The sequence below is a fragment of the Anomaloglossus baeobatrachus genome, chromosome 4 (assembly GCF_048569485.1).
Source record: "Anomaloglossus baeobatrachus isolate aAnoBae1 chromosome 4, aAnoBae1.hap1, whole genome shotgun sequence".
NCBI classification, from domain to species: Eukaryota; Metazoa; Chordata; class Amphibia; order Anura; family Aromobatidae; genus Anomaloglossus; species Anomaloglossus baeobatrachus.
Window position 1 is genome coordinate 402,719,325 of NC_134356.1, and position 18,929 is coordinate 402,738,253.

At 39.7% G+C, this 18,929-nt stretch overlaps 1 protein-coding gene across 1 annotated transcript in view; it reads left to right on the forward strand.

Annotated features, from left to right (window-relative positions):
- The window catches only part of ITIH5 (inter-alpha-trypsin inhibitor heavy chain 5), a 135,183-nt gene that overhangs the window by 46,324 nt on the left and 69,930 nt on the right, over positions 1-18,929 (forward strand). Inside the window, exons 6-7 of the mRNA XM_075345320.1 lie at positions 3,081-3,250; positions 8,006-8,122. Of these exons, the coding sequence (XP_075201435.1) occupies positions 3,081-3,250; positions 8,006-8,122 (287 nt within the window). The remainder of the gene's footprint in view (positions 1-3,080; positions 3,251-8,005; positions 8,123-18,929) is intronic.

Sequence of the window (18,929 nt, forward strand, 5' to 3'; positions counted from 1 at the left end):
CTGTCCTTCACGACAATACCATGCCCCTTGTCACGATCCCCTGCGACCGGGGGTCCAGCTCCTACTAGGCCCAAACCACCGTCTGCTACCTAGTACTTCCAAGGAGCCCAGTTCCTGACCTCCTCTCTCCTTCACTTCCAACATTACACTGGCCTACTCCTGACACTCCTGACCTCCCCTTACCAACCCCCCAAGTGGGCGACCCTATTCCACTCAGGCCGTCCACTGGTGTGTCTGGTGGGTGTGGTGCAGAGTGTTCCTAGGATTTTGATTAGCTGGTTTTGGCAACACCATTGGTTAGGGACCCGTAACCAAGGAGGAGGTGGATATTGCACAGAAGGACAGATTGCACCATACCCTGTGATGACCTGATAGGCCAGGGCGTCACATTGGTCCCTTACATCATTATGTTTTCCAATTGGATGGTATATATACAGTGCCTACAAGTAGTATTCAACCCCCTGCAGATTTAGCAGGTTTACACATTCAGAATTAACTTGCCATTGTGACATTTGGACTGTAGATCAGCCTGGAAGTGTGAAATGCACTGCAGCAAAAAAGAATGTTATTTATTTTTTTTATTTTTTTTTTTTTAAATTGTGAAAAGTTTATTCAGAGGGTCATTTATTATTCAACCCCTCAAACCACAAGAACTCTGTTTGGTTCCCCTAAAGGATTAAGAAGTATTTCAGGCACAAAGAACAATGAGCTTCACATGTTTGGATTAATTATCTCTTTTTCCAGCCTTTTCTGACTAATTAAGACCTTCCCCAAACTTGTGAACAGCACTCATACTTGGTCAACATGGGAAAGACAAAGGAGCATTCCAAGGCCATCAGAGACAAGATCGTGGAGGGTCACAAGGCTGCCAAGGGGTACAAAACCCTTTCCAAGGAGTTGGGCCTACCTGTCTCCACTGTTGGGAGCATCATCCGGAAGTGGAAGGCTTATGGAACTACTGTTAGCCTTCCACGGCCTGGACAGCCTTTGAAAGTTTCCACCCGTGCCGAGGCCAGGCTTGTCCGAAGAGTCAAGCCTAACCCAAGGTCAACAAGGAAGGAGCTCCGGGAAGATCTCATGGCAGTGGGGACATTGGTTTCAGTCAATACCATAAGTAACGTACTCCACCGCAATGGTCTCCGTTCCAGACGAGCCCGTAAGGTACCTTTACTTTCAAAGCGTCATGTCAAGGCTCGTCTACAGTTTGCTCATGATCACTTGGAGGACTCTGAGACAGACTGGTTCAAGGTTCTCTGGTCTGATGAGACCAAGATTGAGATCTTTGGTGCCAACCACAACCGTGACGTTTGGAGACTGGATGGCACTGCATATGACCCCAAGAATACCATCCCTACAGTCAAGCATGGTGGTGGCAGCATCATGCTGTGGGGCTGTTTCTCAGCCAAGGGGCCTGGCCATCTGGTCCGCATCCATCGGAAGATGGATAGCACGGCCTACCTGGAGATTTTGGCCAAGAACCTCCGCTCCTCCATCAAGGATCTTAAGATGGGTCGTCATTTCATCTTCCAACAAGACAACGACCCAAAGCACACAGCCAAGAAAACCAAGGCCTGGTTCAAGAGGGAAAAAAATCAAGGTGTTGCAGTGGTCTAGTCAGTCTCCTGACCTTAACCCAATTGAAAACTTGTGGAAGGAGCTCAAGATTAAAGTCCACATGAGACACCCAAAGAACCTAGATAACTTGGAGAAGATCTGCATGGAGGAGTGGGCCAAGATAACTCCAGAGACCTGTGCCGGCCTGATCAGGTCTTATAAAAGACGATTATTAGCTGCAATTGCAAACAAGGGTTATTGCACAAAATATTAAACCTAGGGGTTGAATAATAATTGACCCACACTTTTATGTTGAAAATTTATTAAAATTTAACTGAGCAACATAACTTGTTGGTTTGTAAGATTTATGCATCTGTTAATAAATCCTGCTCTTGTTTGAAGTTTGCAGGCTCTAACTTATTTGCATCTTATCAAACCTGCTAAATCTGCAGGGGGTTGAATACTACTTGTAGGCACTGTAGTGCTTGCCATTACTACCAAAAAGATTGAACTTGGATTCATCCTACCGCAATACTTTAGACCAATCTGTCTCTTTCCATTTGCTGTGTTCTTTGGCAAATTCAAATCGGATCTTCCGGTTCTCTGCAGAGATGAAAGACTTCCTGACTGAAACTTGTGCATTCAAGCCTACTGCTTTTAGCTGTCACACTACAGTTTGTCGACTCACTTTGACACCATACTCTTCGTTCAGTTTGTGCAAAATCTGTACAGCACTTTTATGGACATCAGATATAGACTTTTTCTTAATAATCTTATCACCTTTGGAGGACGTTTTTCAGTGGTCGTCCACTTCCAGGTTTGTCAGCTGTTCCGGAACCTTCTTTTCCTTTTTTTATTATATGTGACATTTGTCTCTGAGAACAGTTGAATTCCATAGCTGCTTCTTTTTTTCTTTTGTGTGACTTCAGTCTCAGAATAATAAGCTTCCTGACATCTGGTGATAAATTTGTCTTTGTCTTTGCCATGTTTTAACCTAAAAACACACAAACAAAAAAAAAAAATAGGCAAGCTTAGACTACTCATGACAAAATATTCCAATCATTTGGCCAGGCAAATGTGGAAAATTAAGACATAAAGGGAGAAAACAATGTCGAACACAATTTTCATCCTTAGAGCTGACAACCATTGTTTTCTAGTTTACTAAAATCACCAGGAAATTGGCCTCACAACAACCAGACAGAAGTAATTACACTGTAATTAAAAAAAAAAAAAAAAGCAAAAATTTTGGTCACTACTGTATGTGCTCTTTAGGTTTTGGATTTAGTTTCTTATTTTTGTAACTTGATCTTGAAATGTTATTCTATTAAAGAACACAGGACTATAAAAAGAGGAAAGGGAATGTCCTGGCAGTCTTTGCTTACTCCAAACCTCTACATTAATTATTAATTCCTCCATGAACATAAAACTTATCTTATTAATGACAATAAATACATATATTGGACTACAGGATGTTATAATTTACCAGATGTTTAGAAAATGGTCAAAATGGTTTCTTTCTCCAACAGATGGCACAGCTCCTCCTCCTTCCACAGTAATCAATCAAACAGAAAACTTTGCAAAAATAACATTTAAGCCCAATGTGCTCCAGCAAGCCAAGATCATTCAAAATGGGATTCTGGGTGATTTTGTTGTTCGCTATGACGTAAGAAGAGAGCTCAGCGTTGGAGACATTCAGGTATCTATAATAATAAAAAAGCTTTTTTACTTGAAGGGAATATATTATTTTTTTTACTATAGCTATGTTACCAGTGTTTTCTTCCCTACTAAAAACCTACAACTTACAACCCCATTACAAAAATACAATTTGAAGTAGATGTTACTTGTTGAAATGTATTATTAGTATATATTTAGCAACTTTATTAGCAACTAGATATTTATGTCTGTATTTATACATCACCATTAATGGTGACCAGAAATATTCCAGGATTGTAGTATTACCGACATCACTATGTGGTATGGATCGTTACAGCTACAATGTTTTGATCGCCTCATTCTGTATTTCCTGCTCTGTTCCGACAGCAAACAAGATATGCAATTCTGACATTTTGAGTTTCTCATTATGCAGTTTATTTATCTGGCTATCACATTTTATATTTTGATACATTGTAATATAGATGGTACAGTGCAATGGTAGCTGATAATAAGTGTGAGACAACATACACTTTACTACTATTATATATTTCACGACTGGCAACATTGAACTGCCTTACATCCATTCTTTGTAAAAATTGGTCTTGAATGTCAACTTCCAAAACCTGGAAGTCATCTATGTGACCTGTAACTTTTCTAAAATACTTAATTCCATGTCAGTATATGAATACAGCACCTGAGACACCATCAGTACATGAATACATGAGCAGAACCAGGATCAGATCTGACATCAGTACAGGAATACAGTACCAGAACCCTCAACAGCACATAAATAGAGCACCATAACCATTATCACTACAAAAATACAGCACCAGAAATATCATAATCAGTACATGAAAACAACACCAGAATCACCATCACCACATAAATACAACACCAAAACCATCATCGGTGCATGAATAAAGCACAAGAATGACCATCACTATATGAATATAGCACCAAGCTTAGTATAGCTATCAACTGCAAAGTCATTTGCAGTGCATGCACCTTCAACTCCCAATATGACCATAACAATGGTAAATTGATCCTGGGAGTTTTTGTTACCAGCCATCATCAGGCTCTGGACCATACTGTAATACAGTAGTACTATTAAACATTTTAATTGTAACGTCACTATTATGAGATATTGTATATGTATTAGGTCCTTTAAATCTGTGTAGACCTCCAGTACAGCACTTTATATGGCCGATCAGCTGTTATTTCAGTTGAAATTGGCAATTGTAAATGCACCCTTGGAACTAGATACTTTATAGGAGATGGATCAATAATCATCCCTTTCTCCTTTATCTGATCTTTATGCAAGGATGACTTTAACCCCTTCACAATCTTGAGAGTACTGCTATATCCAAGGTCATGTCCCTGCCTTTGATGCGGACTCATACGCCGAGCCTGTATCTTTCCATGCACATATCTGCTGATTTGATCAGCCAGCTTGTGCCTCTAACAACCACAGGTGGATCGGGGATCCATCCACAACTGTTATCCATTTAAATCTCTCTATAAGTCTCCGAGAGCGGGATTTAACACACGCTACGGGGAGCGCACCATTTTCTGCTCCCATCGGCGATGCCGGGGTGCTGATGGGTTGTCATGACATTGGTGTTCAGCTGATGATCCCTGTTTTTGGCATAACAAAAACCCTGTGAACGCTGGCTGTGAGCTGTCGTTCATAGGACGTCATCATTTCTACTGTGCAGAGCAGTGCTGGTTCACTGCTCTCTACAGCACAAGCAATTGGATGATCACAGCTTCAAGTCTCCTAAGGAGATTAGTAAAAAAAATAAAGTGTGAAAAAAGTTTTTATAAAATATGAAAAAAAAAAAAACACAAAAGATCAAATCATCCCCTTTTGTCCCATTGAAAATAAAACCATAAAAAAATTCTTGGTATTGCTGTGTTCAGAAATATCCAATCTATCAAAATAGAAATTAATGCAATTCGTACAGAGTAACAAAAAAAACCTCAATACAGAATTATGTTTTCTGGCTGTCGCAACATTACAATGGAATGTAATGAAAGACGATTCAAACATCACATCTACCCAACAATTATATCAGCAAAAATTTGAGCTCAGGGTGCAAAAATATAAGCCATTATACAACCCCAGATCCCGAATAATGAATATATTATGGGTCTCGGGAAAATGGCGCCAAAAGCAAAGTTTTAAACTTCTGAATATTCTTTCACCAATCAAATAAAAGAAAAACTATACATGCTTCGTATCCGAAAACTCATTCTGACCTGAAGAATCATACTGCTAAGTCAGTTTTACCATTTAGTGAACATGGCAAATAAAAAACTCAAAAAACAATTGTGTAATTGCACTTTTTTTTTTCAATTTCACCACAGTTAGATTTTTTCTTGCCATTTTCTAATACACTATATGGTAAACTGTATGGTTTCATTCAAAAGTACAACTTGTCCCGCAAAAAGCAAGCCCTAATACGGATATGTTGACAGAAAAATAAAAAGTTGGTTCTTGGAAGAAGGGGAGGAAAAACGAAAATAAAAAAACAGAAAATCGCAGGGTGGTGAAGGGGTTAAACAGCCAGAGCTCATGTCTGCAGACTTACCTTTTCTCTGGTTTTCTACAGCAGATTCTAACGCCGAGTCCTTAAAAGTAATAGTGTTGTTATAGTGCCCCCCCCCCCCAGATAAAACTATCCATCCATGCTGTGCCCTATATAAGGCCCTAGTTGTGTCCCTTAAAAGGTGACCCTCAGTATGCTTACTGCAAAAAAAAAAAAAAAATTACCATCACACTCTCTTCTCTAATAAAAAGTTGCCTCATCATCCCAAATTTTATGCTATGACTGCTGTTTTGAACATAAACACTCTCATACATCGGTAATGGAAAAGGGGAAAACCTATTACAGGGAGAAGACACAACTGCACTGAACTGGTCCCTGTACAGAGTTAGAAAGACCATAGCCACAGAAATAGCAACACCATCTCGGATCTGACTCCCTGAAAGGCTGTCGAGGGGTTTCTCATACCTCCTGAAGGACCAAAGGGGAGTCTGTGAGACACTGCTAACAATGGGAGAGAAAGGTGTACAGAAAGCTACAAAAAAGAGTGAGAGAACTAAACATGTTCATATAAGGTGAAAGGAATAGGTGCTGGGAAGAAAAAACAAAACAACTCACAGGAAGAACTCAACTACTGTTTACCAAAAGATAAACCCCTAAGTTGAAGAGCTGAAACTCCTAAACAACAAATCTACCTAGAAGTATAGCCAACAAGGAAGTGCAGTGAAAGGTGAACATATACAGTGGGTACGGAAAGTATTCAGACCCCTTTAAATTTTTCACACTTTCTTTGATTGCAGCCATTTAGTAAATTCAAAAAAGTTTTTTTTCTCAGTAATGTACACTCTGCACCTCATCTTGTCAGAAAACAAAACAGAAATGTAGAAATTTTTGCAAATTTTAAAGGGGTCTGAATACTTTCCGTATCCATTGTATAACCTAACCTAGAATGTGATAGGGTAGATCAAAATAGGAAAATGAGAAACACCTGGAGAGGAATGAAGCAAAAAGTTAGAACACAGAACCATCAGCATTTAGATAGGGAATTAAAGGCAATAGCCCAGCAGACAGAGGAATTGTTCATGCAACAACAGGTCAGCGGATAACATCCCCAGCTGAGCCATGAAAATTACCACACCTTTCTCCCTTACTCCCGTACTATGACAGCAAAACCATCCCCCGTAATGTACTATAACAGCCACACTATCCCACCTTATGTGCTATGAATCCCACACTGACAAGTACATGGAAGCTGGTCATAGTTGATGGAACGATGGATAGAGCTAAATACAGCTCAATCCTGGAGGAAAACCTGTTAGAGGCTGCAAGACGTCTTATACCGGGGTGTAGGTTTACCTTCCAGCAGGACAGCAATCATAAACATCCTGCCAGAGGTACAATGGAATGGTTTAGACCAAACCATATTTATGTGTTAGAATGATCAAGTCAAAGTCCAGACCTAAATCCCATTGAGAATCTGTGTCAAGACTTTAAAATTGCTGCTCACAGATACTCTCCATCCAATCTCACTGAGATAGAGCTATTTTGCAAAGAGGAATGCGTAAAAATATAATCCTCTAGATGTGCAAATCTGGTAAAGACAGACCCCAAAAGACTTGCAGCAGTATTTGCTGTAAAAGGTGGTCCTACAAAGTATTGATTCAAAGGGCTGAATACAAATGCGCATCACAATTTTCAGATTTATATGTTTAAAATATTTAGAAAACCCATGTATCATTTCCTTTCCGCTTCACAAATGCTTGCTATTTAGTGTTGGTATGTTACAAAAAATCCTAATTAAATACATTTATGTTTGTGGGTGTAACATGGAAACATTTTACAGGTTATGGATACCTTTTCAAGGCACTATACATCAGCAGCATGAAGAAGTAACCTTATCACGCCACTGCACGTCAGGGAAGGAAGCTGTCAATTTAACAACCATCTGGCTAAATTCGACTCTGCCCCTTCATTTCTTTCCATAAAAGCTACTGGATTTTCTATGAAGATCAGCGCATAGTAGGGTGGAGGGTTTAAAAAAAAATGTGCCCCCAAACAGCCAGTTCCAGTGCCTAATGGATAATACAGCCCTGATTATAGATAATTTAAAGTAAATTTACTCAGCTTTATGTATCAGCTAAGAATTAAAAGCTGCAATAAAGTTATAGCCATTGTACTATATGTGATGTTACTCTGATTTAACTGAATATTTAGTCAATTTAACACACATTAAATGTGCCCTTTTTTTCTAGGTTTTAAATGGATACTTTGTGCATTACTTTGCACCTACAGATCTGCCTCCACTACCAAAGAATGTGGTTTTTGTGATTGATACAAGCGCTTCTATGGTAGGAACTAAAATTAGGCAGGTAAGTCTGAATCTTTCTAGTTTGAATAAACTGAGATCAGAATAAATTGCTTTAAATAGTAATATTAGTAATAGTACTTACAATGATGAAAATGAATATTGGGACTAAAAACGCAACTAGGGCTTATATTTGAAGCATACTCTAAATAGCCCCCAAAATCCTACTAGAGCTTATTTTCGGGGTAGGTCTTATTTTTGGGGAAACAGGGTATTACTGTGGGATGTGTTCACACAACTCATACATTTAACGTACAAATTGCTGTAAAGAAAAAATATAGATACATTGTCACATTTTCTTAGTTATTAAGAATTTATTAGCAGCCAACTGGAGAGAAGAAAGAATACCATCTATTTCAGAAGTTACGGACAGGGTTTCAGCTCATAATTTAGAAGAGTATAATATTGCGTTAAAAGAAAAAAACTATCAAAGATATAAAATAAGATGGTCTCCTTGGTCCCAGAAATACATGCCAAACCTTGTTTTGACTTAGTTCCTTGACATTCTCTAAATAATATAAATGTAATATGTTATTTCCGAATGTGTTTATTTACTGTGCTAAATGAATATAAGAGTTTATAATCTTGCTTGACTTTGAAACTTAACGAATTGCCTCAACGTCTATCTTCCTTCCCTTTCTCCTCCCCCTTTATATTCCCTAACCTCTTCCATTCCCACTTCCCCTCCAATACCCCTTCCCCATCCACTTTTAGCCTACCCTTTCTTCCCTTCCTCTTCCCCTTCTTTGTTCTTTCAACAATATTTTTAAGAATGCATTTTAAATACTTCAATTACCCCCTCCCCTGTTATTGTAAACCCCTTAAAATTTAATAAAGTATACAAATTGCTGTAAAGGTTTTTAATGCAGGAAGTAAGCAAAAAAAAAAGATTTTACTTAGAATATAGTCATAAAAAATTGAACCACACTGCATACGGCTAGCTGCCTTTACATACTCTGATGTGAGGTTGTTTTTCATTGTATTGTATGTAATGAGGGAAACTGAAGCATAACAATATGTCTTACCTTTATATGTTGTCTAAAATTGTGCAGATTCATGCAACTATATGCTAAGTATGTTCTCCGATTGGCACACAAGTCAATGGAATACAGCATCAAAAACGTATCTATAACAACCTCTGATAAATCAGAAAAAATGCCAAACCATACTATTCACTAGAATACATTTTATTAAATATAATGTTTAAAATTCATTCTTTATATATATATATATATATATATATATATATACACACACATATATTATATACACACATATACATACACTAAAGTCAGCAGGGGTTCCAACAAAGGTTCCACCTCCTCAGGCCACAAAAAAAGTCACAATTGTAATATTTCTATCAAATAGCCATGCACATTATGTAGTCTAATTTCCTCATATCTTTGTATAAGAATTTTCAATTCTAAAATTGTATTTCAATATATGCCAGTAATATAATGATTTATCAATACTATACAGTAAAACCAGAATCATATAGATCTCTAATATATAGGCTGCATACATACATGTTATTTAACCAAATTTAATAATTACTGGAATAATACTGGAATGTCTATTCAGTATCAAATAAACAAACAAAAGGCAATATAAATAGGCAGGTATTTGATAGCTTTTTGTCCACATGCCTCCTGAGAAAACAAGAGTGAAACGCGCGTCGAGGCGCCTGGTTCTCACCCCCTGGCCACTAGTCATCATAATAGAACACGGTTGCTAATAAGTATGCATCGTCTTATGCTATTTTGCTTTTTATTTGTTTATTTGATGCTTCATAAACATTCCACTATTGTTCATTTATCTAATATACTTAGACCATCTGCATAAATACAACTTTGAAGTTTAAATTGAAACCCAGTCATAATTTAATAATTTATTGTACTATGGATGTTACTTTGATATTAATTGGTTGGGTATTTAGTACATTTAATTAGTAAATTCGGATAAATAATATGTATGCAGTCTATATATTAGAGAGCTAAATGATTCTGGTTTTACTGTATAGTAGTGATAAATTATTGTATTACCTGCATATATTGAAATACAATTTTAGATTTGAGAGATTTGAGAATTGTTTTACCAAGAAATGAGGAGAATAGACTACATGATGTGCATGGCTATTTGAACCCCTTCTGATTTTAGTGTGTATGTATATATATATATATATATATATATATATATATATATATATATATATACATATATATATACATACACACACACAGTATACATACTGTATATATAAATTAATTTTAAACATTAAAGTTAATAAAATGTATTCTAGTGAATAGTATGGTTTGGCATTTTTTTCTTATTTATCAGAGGTTGTTATAGATTTATAAGCCTGTGTTATGCAGCAACATATGTCTGGTATTGTTTGTTTGTTTTTTAAGAAAAAAAAAGTATTTCTCAACATTTATGTTTTTGAGTCTTTCTGTAAGTAGTCACAGCCTAGGCTTCTTAATACTGTCCAAAAAAATTGTATCTTGTATCCATGTTTGAGTATATGCCAAAAGGACACTTTTCTGTTATGTGTCTACAATATAGAAGAGTACATCTGTACTGTAAACTATATGTACTGTTACCCTAGCCTCAGACCACTTCCTATCATTGCAAAAAGCAACTCAGAATCAAAGCGTAAGATTTGAAGATTTAAAGGATTATTTTAAAAATATTAAGTTGTTATCCATTATTCATAGGATAGGGGATAACGTATCAATCATTCGGTGGTCTGATTGTGGGGACCCAATGATTCTGAGATAGTGGCTCTAAAACCTAGGAAAGTAACTGAGCATGTTTAGTTTTTTACATACAGTATATTATACAATATACAGTATGTCTAAGGAGCAGTTCCCATGATAAATGTCTGTATATGCTGTTCGCTCTCATTATTGATCTACTACTTATCAATTATTAGTCGTCCTAATATTTGCAAAAAAAAGTGTAATATGTGATTTGAACTTCTAGGTTTGGTTTTTTTAAAATTTTTAAAACTTTATTTTTACTTTTTTTTTTATTTTACTAGTCCCTTTAGGGGGCTATATGGATCAACAATCCGATAGCTCTGCCACATCTGCTGATCACAGCTATACAGCTGTAAACAGCAGATATGCTCACTTTCTGCTTCACTCGGCTCTGGGCCGAGTGAAACCGAAAGTAATTCATGTCAGCTACAGGAGTCATCACATGACCCTGTGCTACCATAGCAACCACCGGAAGTCACGTGATCATGCCACGTGACTTCCGGTATCGGCCGGTAAGTAAATGTTTACCACCGATGCCGTTATAATGGCGCTGTCACATATTGACAGCGCCATTGAAGGGGTTAAACAGCACGAGCAGATAACGATTCTGCTCGCGCCTAGCAGGCACACATCTCAGCTGTGAAAATCAGCTGAGATGTGCGCCAATCGTGGCATCCTGCCGGCGGCAGATCGCGGGCAGTAATACTATGACCGCTAGGACATAATATTACTGTCCTCGGTCGTTAAGGGGTTAAAGATTACTATGCCAGGTTATTATATTATGGGTTTTATGTAGTTTGGTATAACAGGATCTAGATGTCTATATTTTTTTTATAACTTGCGTTGTCAACTAAGCCTAAAATGCCATTAGAACAGCTCCATATACACCTGGCCTCTGGTCTCATTTCACATTTTCATTTCAAGGCTCAGTCCACCATCATTAAAGGGAACCAATCACCAGGATTTTCGTATATAACCTAAAGCCAGTGCTATACTGGCACTATCAGGCTGATTCTATACATACCTATAGTGGTCAGCTCGGATGTTTAGGTTTTGAAATCCAAGAAAGTAAAGTTTATAAAATTAGCTGCTTGTTGAGTGACTGCAGCTGAGGAGCAGAAAATATATTTATACTTATCCCCTCCCCCTGTTATAATTCGCATAAGTATTATACAAACGATTCACTTTGTCTCTTGCAGGACCTGTGTGAGGTCATACCCATGTGACCTCGCATCCAGCTTTGTTGGGGTACCGCCCCGCGGCCTCGGCTGCGTCTGCCGAGCCGCTCGGATCCGTGCTCGCGTTCTATGGGTGGTGGCTCAAGCTTCTCACGGACCCGGGGGTCACGTCGCTCTGCAAGGGGGTTGGCGTTACACACGGGGGAATGCGAGTGTTTGGTTTTGGGATGATTGTTTGTGACGCCACCCACGGGTTGTGGTGATGGTGGGCACCACTGCTGCTGTAAAGGTACGGGGATTCTCGGGAGCGGTGTTGTAGCGCAGCTAGGTGTTGACCCCTCCGTGGGTAGGGGATGTTGGTCCCGGGGCCCGGTCGGGCTGTGGGCAGGGATGCAGGGTGCAGTGTTGCGGTGCAGCGCGGTGTGGTGCCTGATGGCACTGTTGTACTCACGATTAAACCACACAGAGTCACTGGTAAACCAAATGGAGGAATGAACGGGGCCCGCAGCTGCAGCTTCCTAGTCGGGTTGGCAATGTCCGCCTATCTCATGCACCTGTGTTTGTAGTGTGACCACTGTGCCTGGGCACTGGTAGTCCGCTCCCCGGCGTGTATGTGTCGTAGGAGCCCCTGTTGCCCGCAGACTCTGGCCCTTGGATCTCTGGCCTCTGGCGGTGGCTACTATCCGGATGGGTTGGGCTGTTGCCTTCAATCGGGACTTTGGTGGGAATGAACCCCTGAGGTCCAGACCGCAATCAGTTAATTCGACTATGGTGGTGGCATATAGCCTAGTCGGGGTCTGAGTACTCTGCCTGGTGCTCCGGTATCCAGTTAGCTCCCCGGTTCAGTTCCGGCGGGCCACTACCCTGTCCCGGTCCCTCACGGTTCCGCTGGTCATATTCACGATCTCCTGCAGGCGGCCACTGCCGTCTGCCTGCCTGTTTGAACCGTCTGTCTGCACTGTCTGTCTGAACTTGACTCTTTTCTGTTTTCCAACCTCAGGCCAGCAGACTCCTCGGGGGGCGTGTCTTTCCACCTGACTCCACCCACCTGGTGTGCCTGTCTAACACTGAGGGAGGCAATCAGGTCTTTGTGGTTGACTGATGGAACCTTTCTAGTGTGGGCGTGTATGTGGTGAGTGTTGTGACCTGTGACCCCTGGGGTCCAGGGCGTCACATTGGCTGAGGCCCCGCCCCTTCTAGTCACATGGGTATGACCTCACACAGGTCCTGCAAGAGACAAAGTGATATATGTATATCACGTATATATTTCGTATATACGAAAATCCTGGTGATTTGTTCCCTCTAAAAAGGTTTTTTTTTTACCCCTTTGCAAAACCTGACATAGTAAATTGGTTTTTTAAAAAGTTTTCTTACTGCTCTATGCTGTACATGTATGGTATGAGAATGGAAAGGAGCACAGGAGCAGTGCTCATGCCATCAAAGGATCGCATATTTATTTCCTTTTGTGGGACTAATAAGTATTGTAAAGAAAAAGAGAAAAACCCATAGGAAACCCACGCAAACATGGGGAGAACATACAAACGCCTTCCAGATATTGTCTTGGGGGGATTTGAACCCAGGACCTCAGCATGACACATTTCCTTTGTATAATAGGCAAACAAAAATATTTTAATCTTTTACATTTTAAAAGTTACAAAAAGTAAAGTGGGCCAATGCAAACATTTTGACACCCTTGGAGATTTGTGTGCTCAGATAACTTTGACCAAGGTTTCAGACCTTAATTAGCCTATTAGGGTTTTGGCTTGTTCACTATAATAGTTAGGAAATGCCAGGTGATGCAAATTTCACAGCTTTATAAAAGCACAGCCTCCTCTAACATTGTGCCATAAAATAGCAATCATGGGGTTGCAATCACGTAATTAAGAAATGGCAGTTAACAGGAACAGTGAAGGTCAAGGTAAAGTCTGGAGGATCAAGCAAAGTTTCTCTGAAAGCTGATCGTAGGATTGCTAAAGAGGCAAATCAGAACCCCCTGCTTTATTGCAAAAGACATTCACAAAGATTCTGGAATGATGGTACATTGTTCTACTTTCCAGAGACACCTGCAAAAAAATGGTCTTAGTGCAAAAGTCAGAAGAAAACCTCTCCTCTATCCTCATCATAAAATTCAGAGTCGGAAGTATGCAAAAGAACATTTAAACAAGCTGATGTATTTTGGAGACAAGTCCTGTGGACAGATGAGGTTAAAATAGAACTCTTGGCCACAATGATCAAAGGTGTATGTGGAGAGAAAATGAGACAGAATTTCAGGAAAAGAACATCTCACCAACCAATAAGATTTTACAATGGCCCTCATAGACCCTTGATCTGAACATAATTGAAAATCTATGGTTAGAACTCAAAAGAGCAGTGCATGCAAGATGAGGCAGGAATCTCACAGAACTGGAAGACTTTTCCAAGGAAGAATGGATAAAAATCCCTCAAACAAGAATTGAAACACACTTGGCTGGTTACAAAAAGCGTTTACAACCTGTGACACTTGCCAAAAGAGGTGGGACTATGTACTAACCAAGAAAAATGGAGTCATATTCCAAAATACATATAAATTTTATTGGACATAGTTAATATTTCATACATTAAATAATCAAGAACAGGGGAAGGCAAAAGGCCCCCCGAGGAAGCCCGATGCGAAACGCTGCGTCGGGGCCCCCTGGACAGCTCTCACTACTAAGTCATATATGGGTAAGCACAATTAACCCTCTACCTTTTTCTATGTAGGACCACAGCATGGTCTTGATTGTACAGCGGGCTTTGTTATAACCGTAATGCTATATTCTCACCGCTGGGACGGGAGCTAACCCGCAATTTGGAGTAGCTCCTTACATTTTTATACGTCCTGTTAGCCCTTTAAGGGAATGGGAATATGTTTCCCTATAATGGTATGCAGCACATGCTATGATTGTGAGCACCATGTACATGTGGTACTTTAAATTACATGTGATAACACAGTGAGTGCTCCCAACTGCCTGTGCATCTTGACCATAGTTCCCATGGGCCTTTAATTTACATCACTCCTGCTGGGTTGTCCCCCGTGCCCACGTTTTACACTAGCTGCGGTTTTGTACCCTGTGCGGTCTGCTTAAACGCTGTCGTTCTGTATGCATGCTGTTGTCCACAATGAAATTTGACATAGTGCTTGCCATGTACCTTGATCTGTGGTGATTGCTGCCCTACCCTTGCACTTTATTCTTCTCCCCCCCCCTCCCTTTTGCCTTCCCCTGTTCTTGATTATTTAATGTATGAAATATTAACTATGTCCAATAAAATTTATATGTATTTTGGAATATGACTCCATTTTTCTTGAATTTCTATGATGTCTGGAGTCTCCATATGTGAGAAATAACATGTGTCAGATATATTTGATTTCATATGTACTAACCAAGCAGGATGCCCAAACATTTGCATTGCCCCATTTTCCTTTTTTGTTAATTTTAAAATGTAAAAGAAGAAAATAACATTTTTAGGGGCCTAAAATACAAAGGAAATGTGTAATCTATAACTTTATACCTTTTAGAGATCATTTAATTTTCAACTTGCTTAAATGGAACCTGTCACTTTTCACTATGAAACTAAAAGAATCCCCTTCTGCAGCTCCTAGGCTGCATTCTAGATAGGTTCCCCTTGCTACTGGGCCCCCTTTCAGACCTAAATAAACACTTTATAAAATATTACCTTTTGGTATGCTAATGAGCTTTGCTGGCCACGAGGGCGGGCTGTATTGCGTCCGTTATTCCCTCTCCTGCCACTGTTCGCCGTCCCCCAGTGTTGATTGACATAGATGAGGCCGCCGCCCACATCTTCCACAGTGCTTCTGAAGTCTTGCGCATGCCCAGTGGCACTATCGCGAGACTGAGCACTGTTCAAATCTCGAGTGCCGGCGATCTTTTTGCGCAGGCGCGAGATTATGGGTGGGTACTTGGATGACGCTGGTGATGACATTGTCATCACCAGCGTCAACGAAGTAGCCGCCCATAATCTCGCGCATGTGCAATAACATCACCGGCGCTCGCAATCTGAAAACAGTGCTGTCCAGCGATAGTGCTACTGCGCATGCGCGAGATTATGCCACTGTAGCTCTCTGAACACACAAACAAATGTATTTTATGTACATAGGTAATAAAACATAAATAGAGCTGTAGAAATTTGGTATTGCCATAATTGTACTGACCTACTGAATGCATATACAGTGGACTCTGTAAAATTTAAAATGGAAAACAGAATGGTAGAATTGATGTTTTTCATGCCTTCACATAAAAAGTTAATAAAAGATATATATACACCTCAAAATTGTGCCACTGATAAATAGATCTCATACCGCAGAAAACAAGTCTTCGTATGGTTACACTGAAGGAAAAATAGAAAGGTTGCGCTCTTTGAATGCGTGGAGACAAAACCGAAACAAAAAATGCTTTGTCCCGAAGGTCCATAATTGATGAGTCCTGAAAGGGGTTAAATCTTAAGGGGTTAAAACGGGCAGCACGGTGGCTCAGTGGTTAGCACTGCAGTCTTGCAGCGCTGGGGTCCTGGGTTCAAATCCCACCAAGGACACCATCTGCAAGGAGTTTGTATGTTCTCCCCGTGTTTGCGTGGGTTTCCTCCGGTTTCCTCCCACACTCCAAAGACATACAGATAGGGACTCTAGATTGTGAGCCCCAATGGGGACAGTGTTGCCAATGTATGTAAAGCGCTGTGGAATTAATAGCGCTATATAAATGAATAAAATTATTATTATTATTATTATCTATAACAACAAAAAAGAACCACATTTAATATTAGATCAAAGATTATGCCTTTTCTCTACCTGATGGCAATAAATCATCAAAAAAATAGTAAAGTAAAAATTGATCTGTGACTACTCTGCAATGACTGGTGTATATGTAGGGCCTCATTCAGACATCCATTATCACAGATAGAATACATATCAATTCCATGGCGTTGTATAACATGCCTGTTTTTTTATGGGCAGTGTGTTAAAAAAAATCAGAGACGTCATTTTTTCCATCTGAATCACAAATCAACCCCTCTACAAGTCTATGATACATAAAAAGTCACAGACAGCATACATTGCCCTCTGTGTGCAGTGTATTTTTAATGACTAGGAGAAGTTCTGCAATTTTTTTTCTTTTTCATATGAACCTCTTCATGGCAAAAAGTGAAACATTGAGGAAGCAGAGATGCCTGGTCCAAAACACAGATAAAAATTGATCTGGTTTGTTTTGTACAAGAAAAATCACTGATGTCTCAATGAGGCTGTCACGCCCGTGACTCACGTGGCTGGTAAATGCTGCTCTGCTCCCTTTAGTGTAAGGTCACCTAGTGAGTTGCTCATGGCAACACATCCTCCAGCTGCTGGAGAGTCTCCATCCGACTATGGTAAGGTGTGGTCAGATCCTGCAGAAGTGTAATCCACTGGTGGACAGAGATCGATAAGGGCCCCTATGCAAAAACAGTAAATGGGCCCTGTTGTGAATATCATCAGAGATGGTGCTGTTCCCAGGAGTGTTTCTGGGCTCCCTCTGGTGGTTGTTGCTGGTAGTGAGTCTGATTCTTTATCTGTCGCTCAGTCAGGTGTCGGAGATGATTGCTGTTTCAGGAAGCCTATGGAGTCCAGCCTGGGGGGATATAGGAAGGTAGTCTCTCTCTAACCTTTGCCGGTGATAATTGTTTCTGCTCCATGTTAAGATGTCCTGAATTTGTCCTCCAGCCTTTAGGCTTTTGCCTTTCCCTGTAGGTTTTGTTTTGCCTTTTTTCAGCGCCTTTTTGGATTCCAAGAATGATTTCCACAGCGGATTTTCGTTCCTTTGCATCGGTTTTGTTTCCAGGTCATCCTGAGTCTGCAGCTATGCCTGATAAGTATTTTGTTTTCTTAGTCTGGGCTTGGTTAAAGGCTGAATTTGCACTGAAGGGCGTTTCTGCTTAATCTATGTCTTTTTCTAAATCTGTGTTAGAGAATATTCCCATTTTGTTTCTTGCAAGTGAATAAGTGATCTTCCTGCACTATTTTTGGATGACAATTTATTCCCAGCAAGAAAGGGAGTTTTTAATAAGGAGTTTTGTATTTTTGAATCTCATGTGTTTTGGTATTTATGATCTTTTCTATTATATTTGTATTTTCTATTTAAATGTATTTCCACAAGAGTTCCTGATATAGCGGGAGGAAGATCATGTGATTTTTTAGGGAATTTTTTGATTATCAGGTTCTGGTATTATTCAGGGTTTTTACTGGCTGCAACCAGCAATCTACCCTATACTTTTAAATCTAGCTAGCAGAGCCTGACTTTGCTTAATTCCATATCTACCATCTGTGTGTTATTTTTTTCTTAAATCACCGTCCTTATATGTTGGGGGCTTTGACTTTCCTTTCGGGCTGCTCTGAGGCAATTCAGGATTCCTCATTCCAACTATGAGGTTAGTTAGTTCTCTGGCGGTGATGAAGCATCTAGGTTTGTTAGGAAAGCTACACCACTATTTCTAGTTGTGTTTGTGTACTCAGTGGATTGCAGCCAGTTAAGTTTCCAACTACTCTTGTATATTATCTTCTACCATTTTTTATGGGATTTTTGCAAGATGCAAGATCTTTTGTGGTCTCCTGACCATAACAGGGCCCTTTTCAGTGCAATAACTTATCAAAATTCAGAATTCTACCATCTTTGGAGGTAGAAACGTCTCCTTTTACCTCTAGGGCCTCTGTGCAGTAACACAGGTTGCACCATTGATCTGTCTGCCCCTTGTGTATTCACCTGTCTCCTGTGATTGTTGCGGTTCTGGTCTATCCACTGATAGTGGTGGATTTATTAGGCAACTCCTCCTTCCACACCTTGCCTGATTATAGGTTTAGTTTGGCTTTATCTTC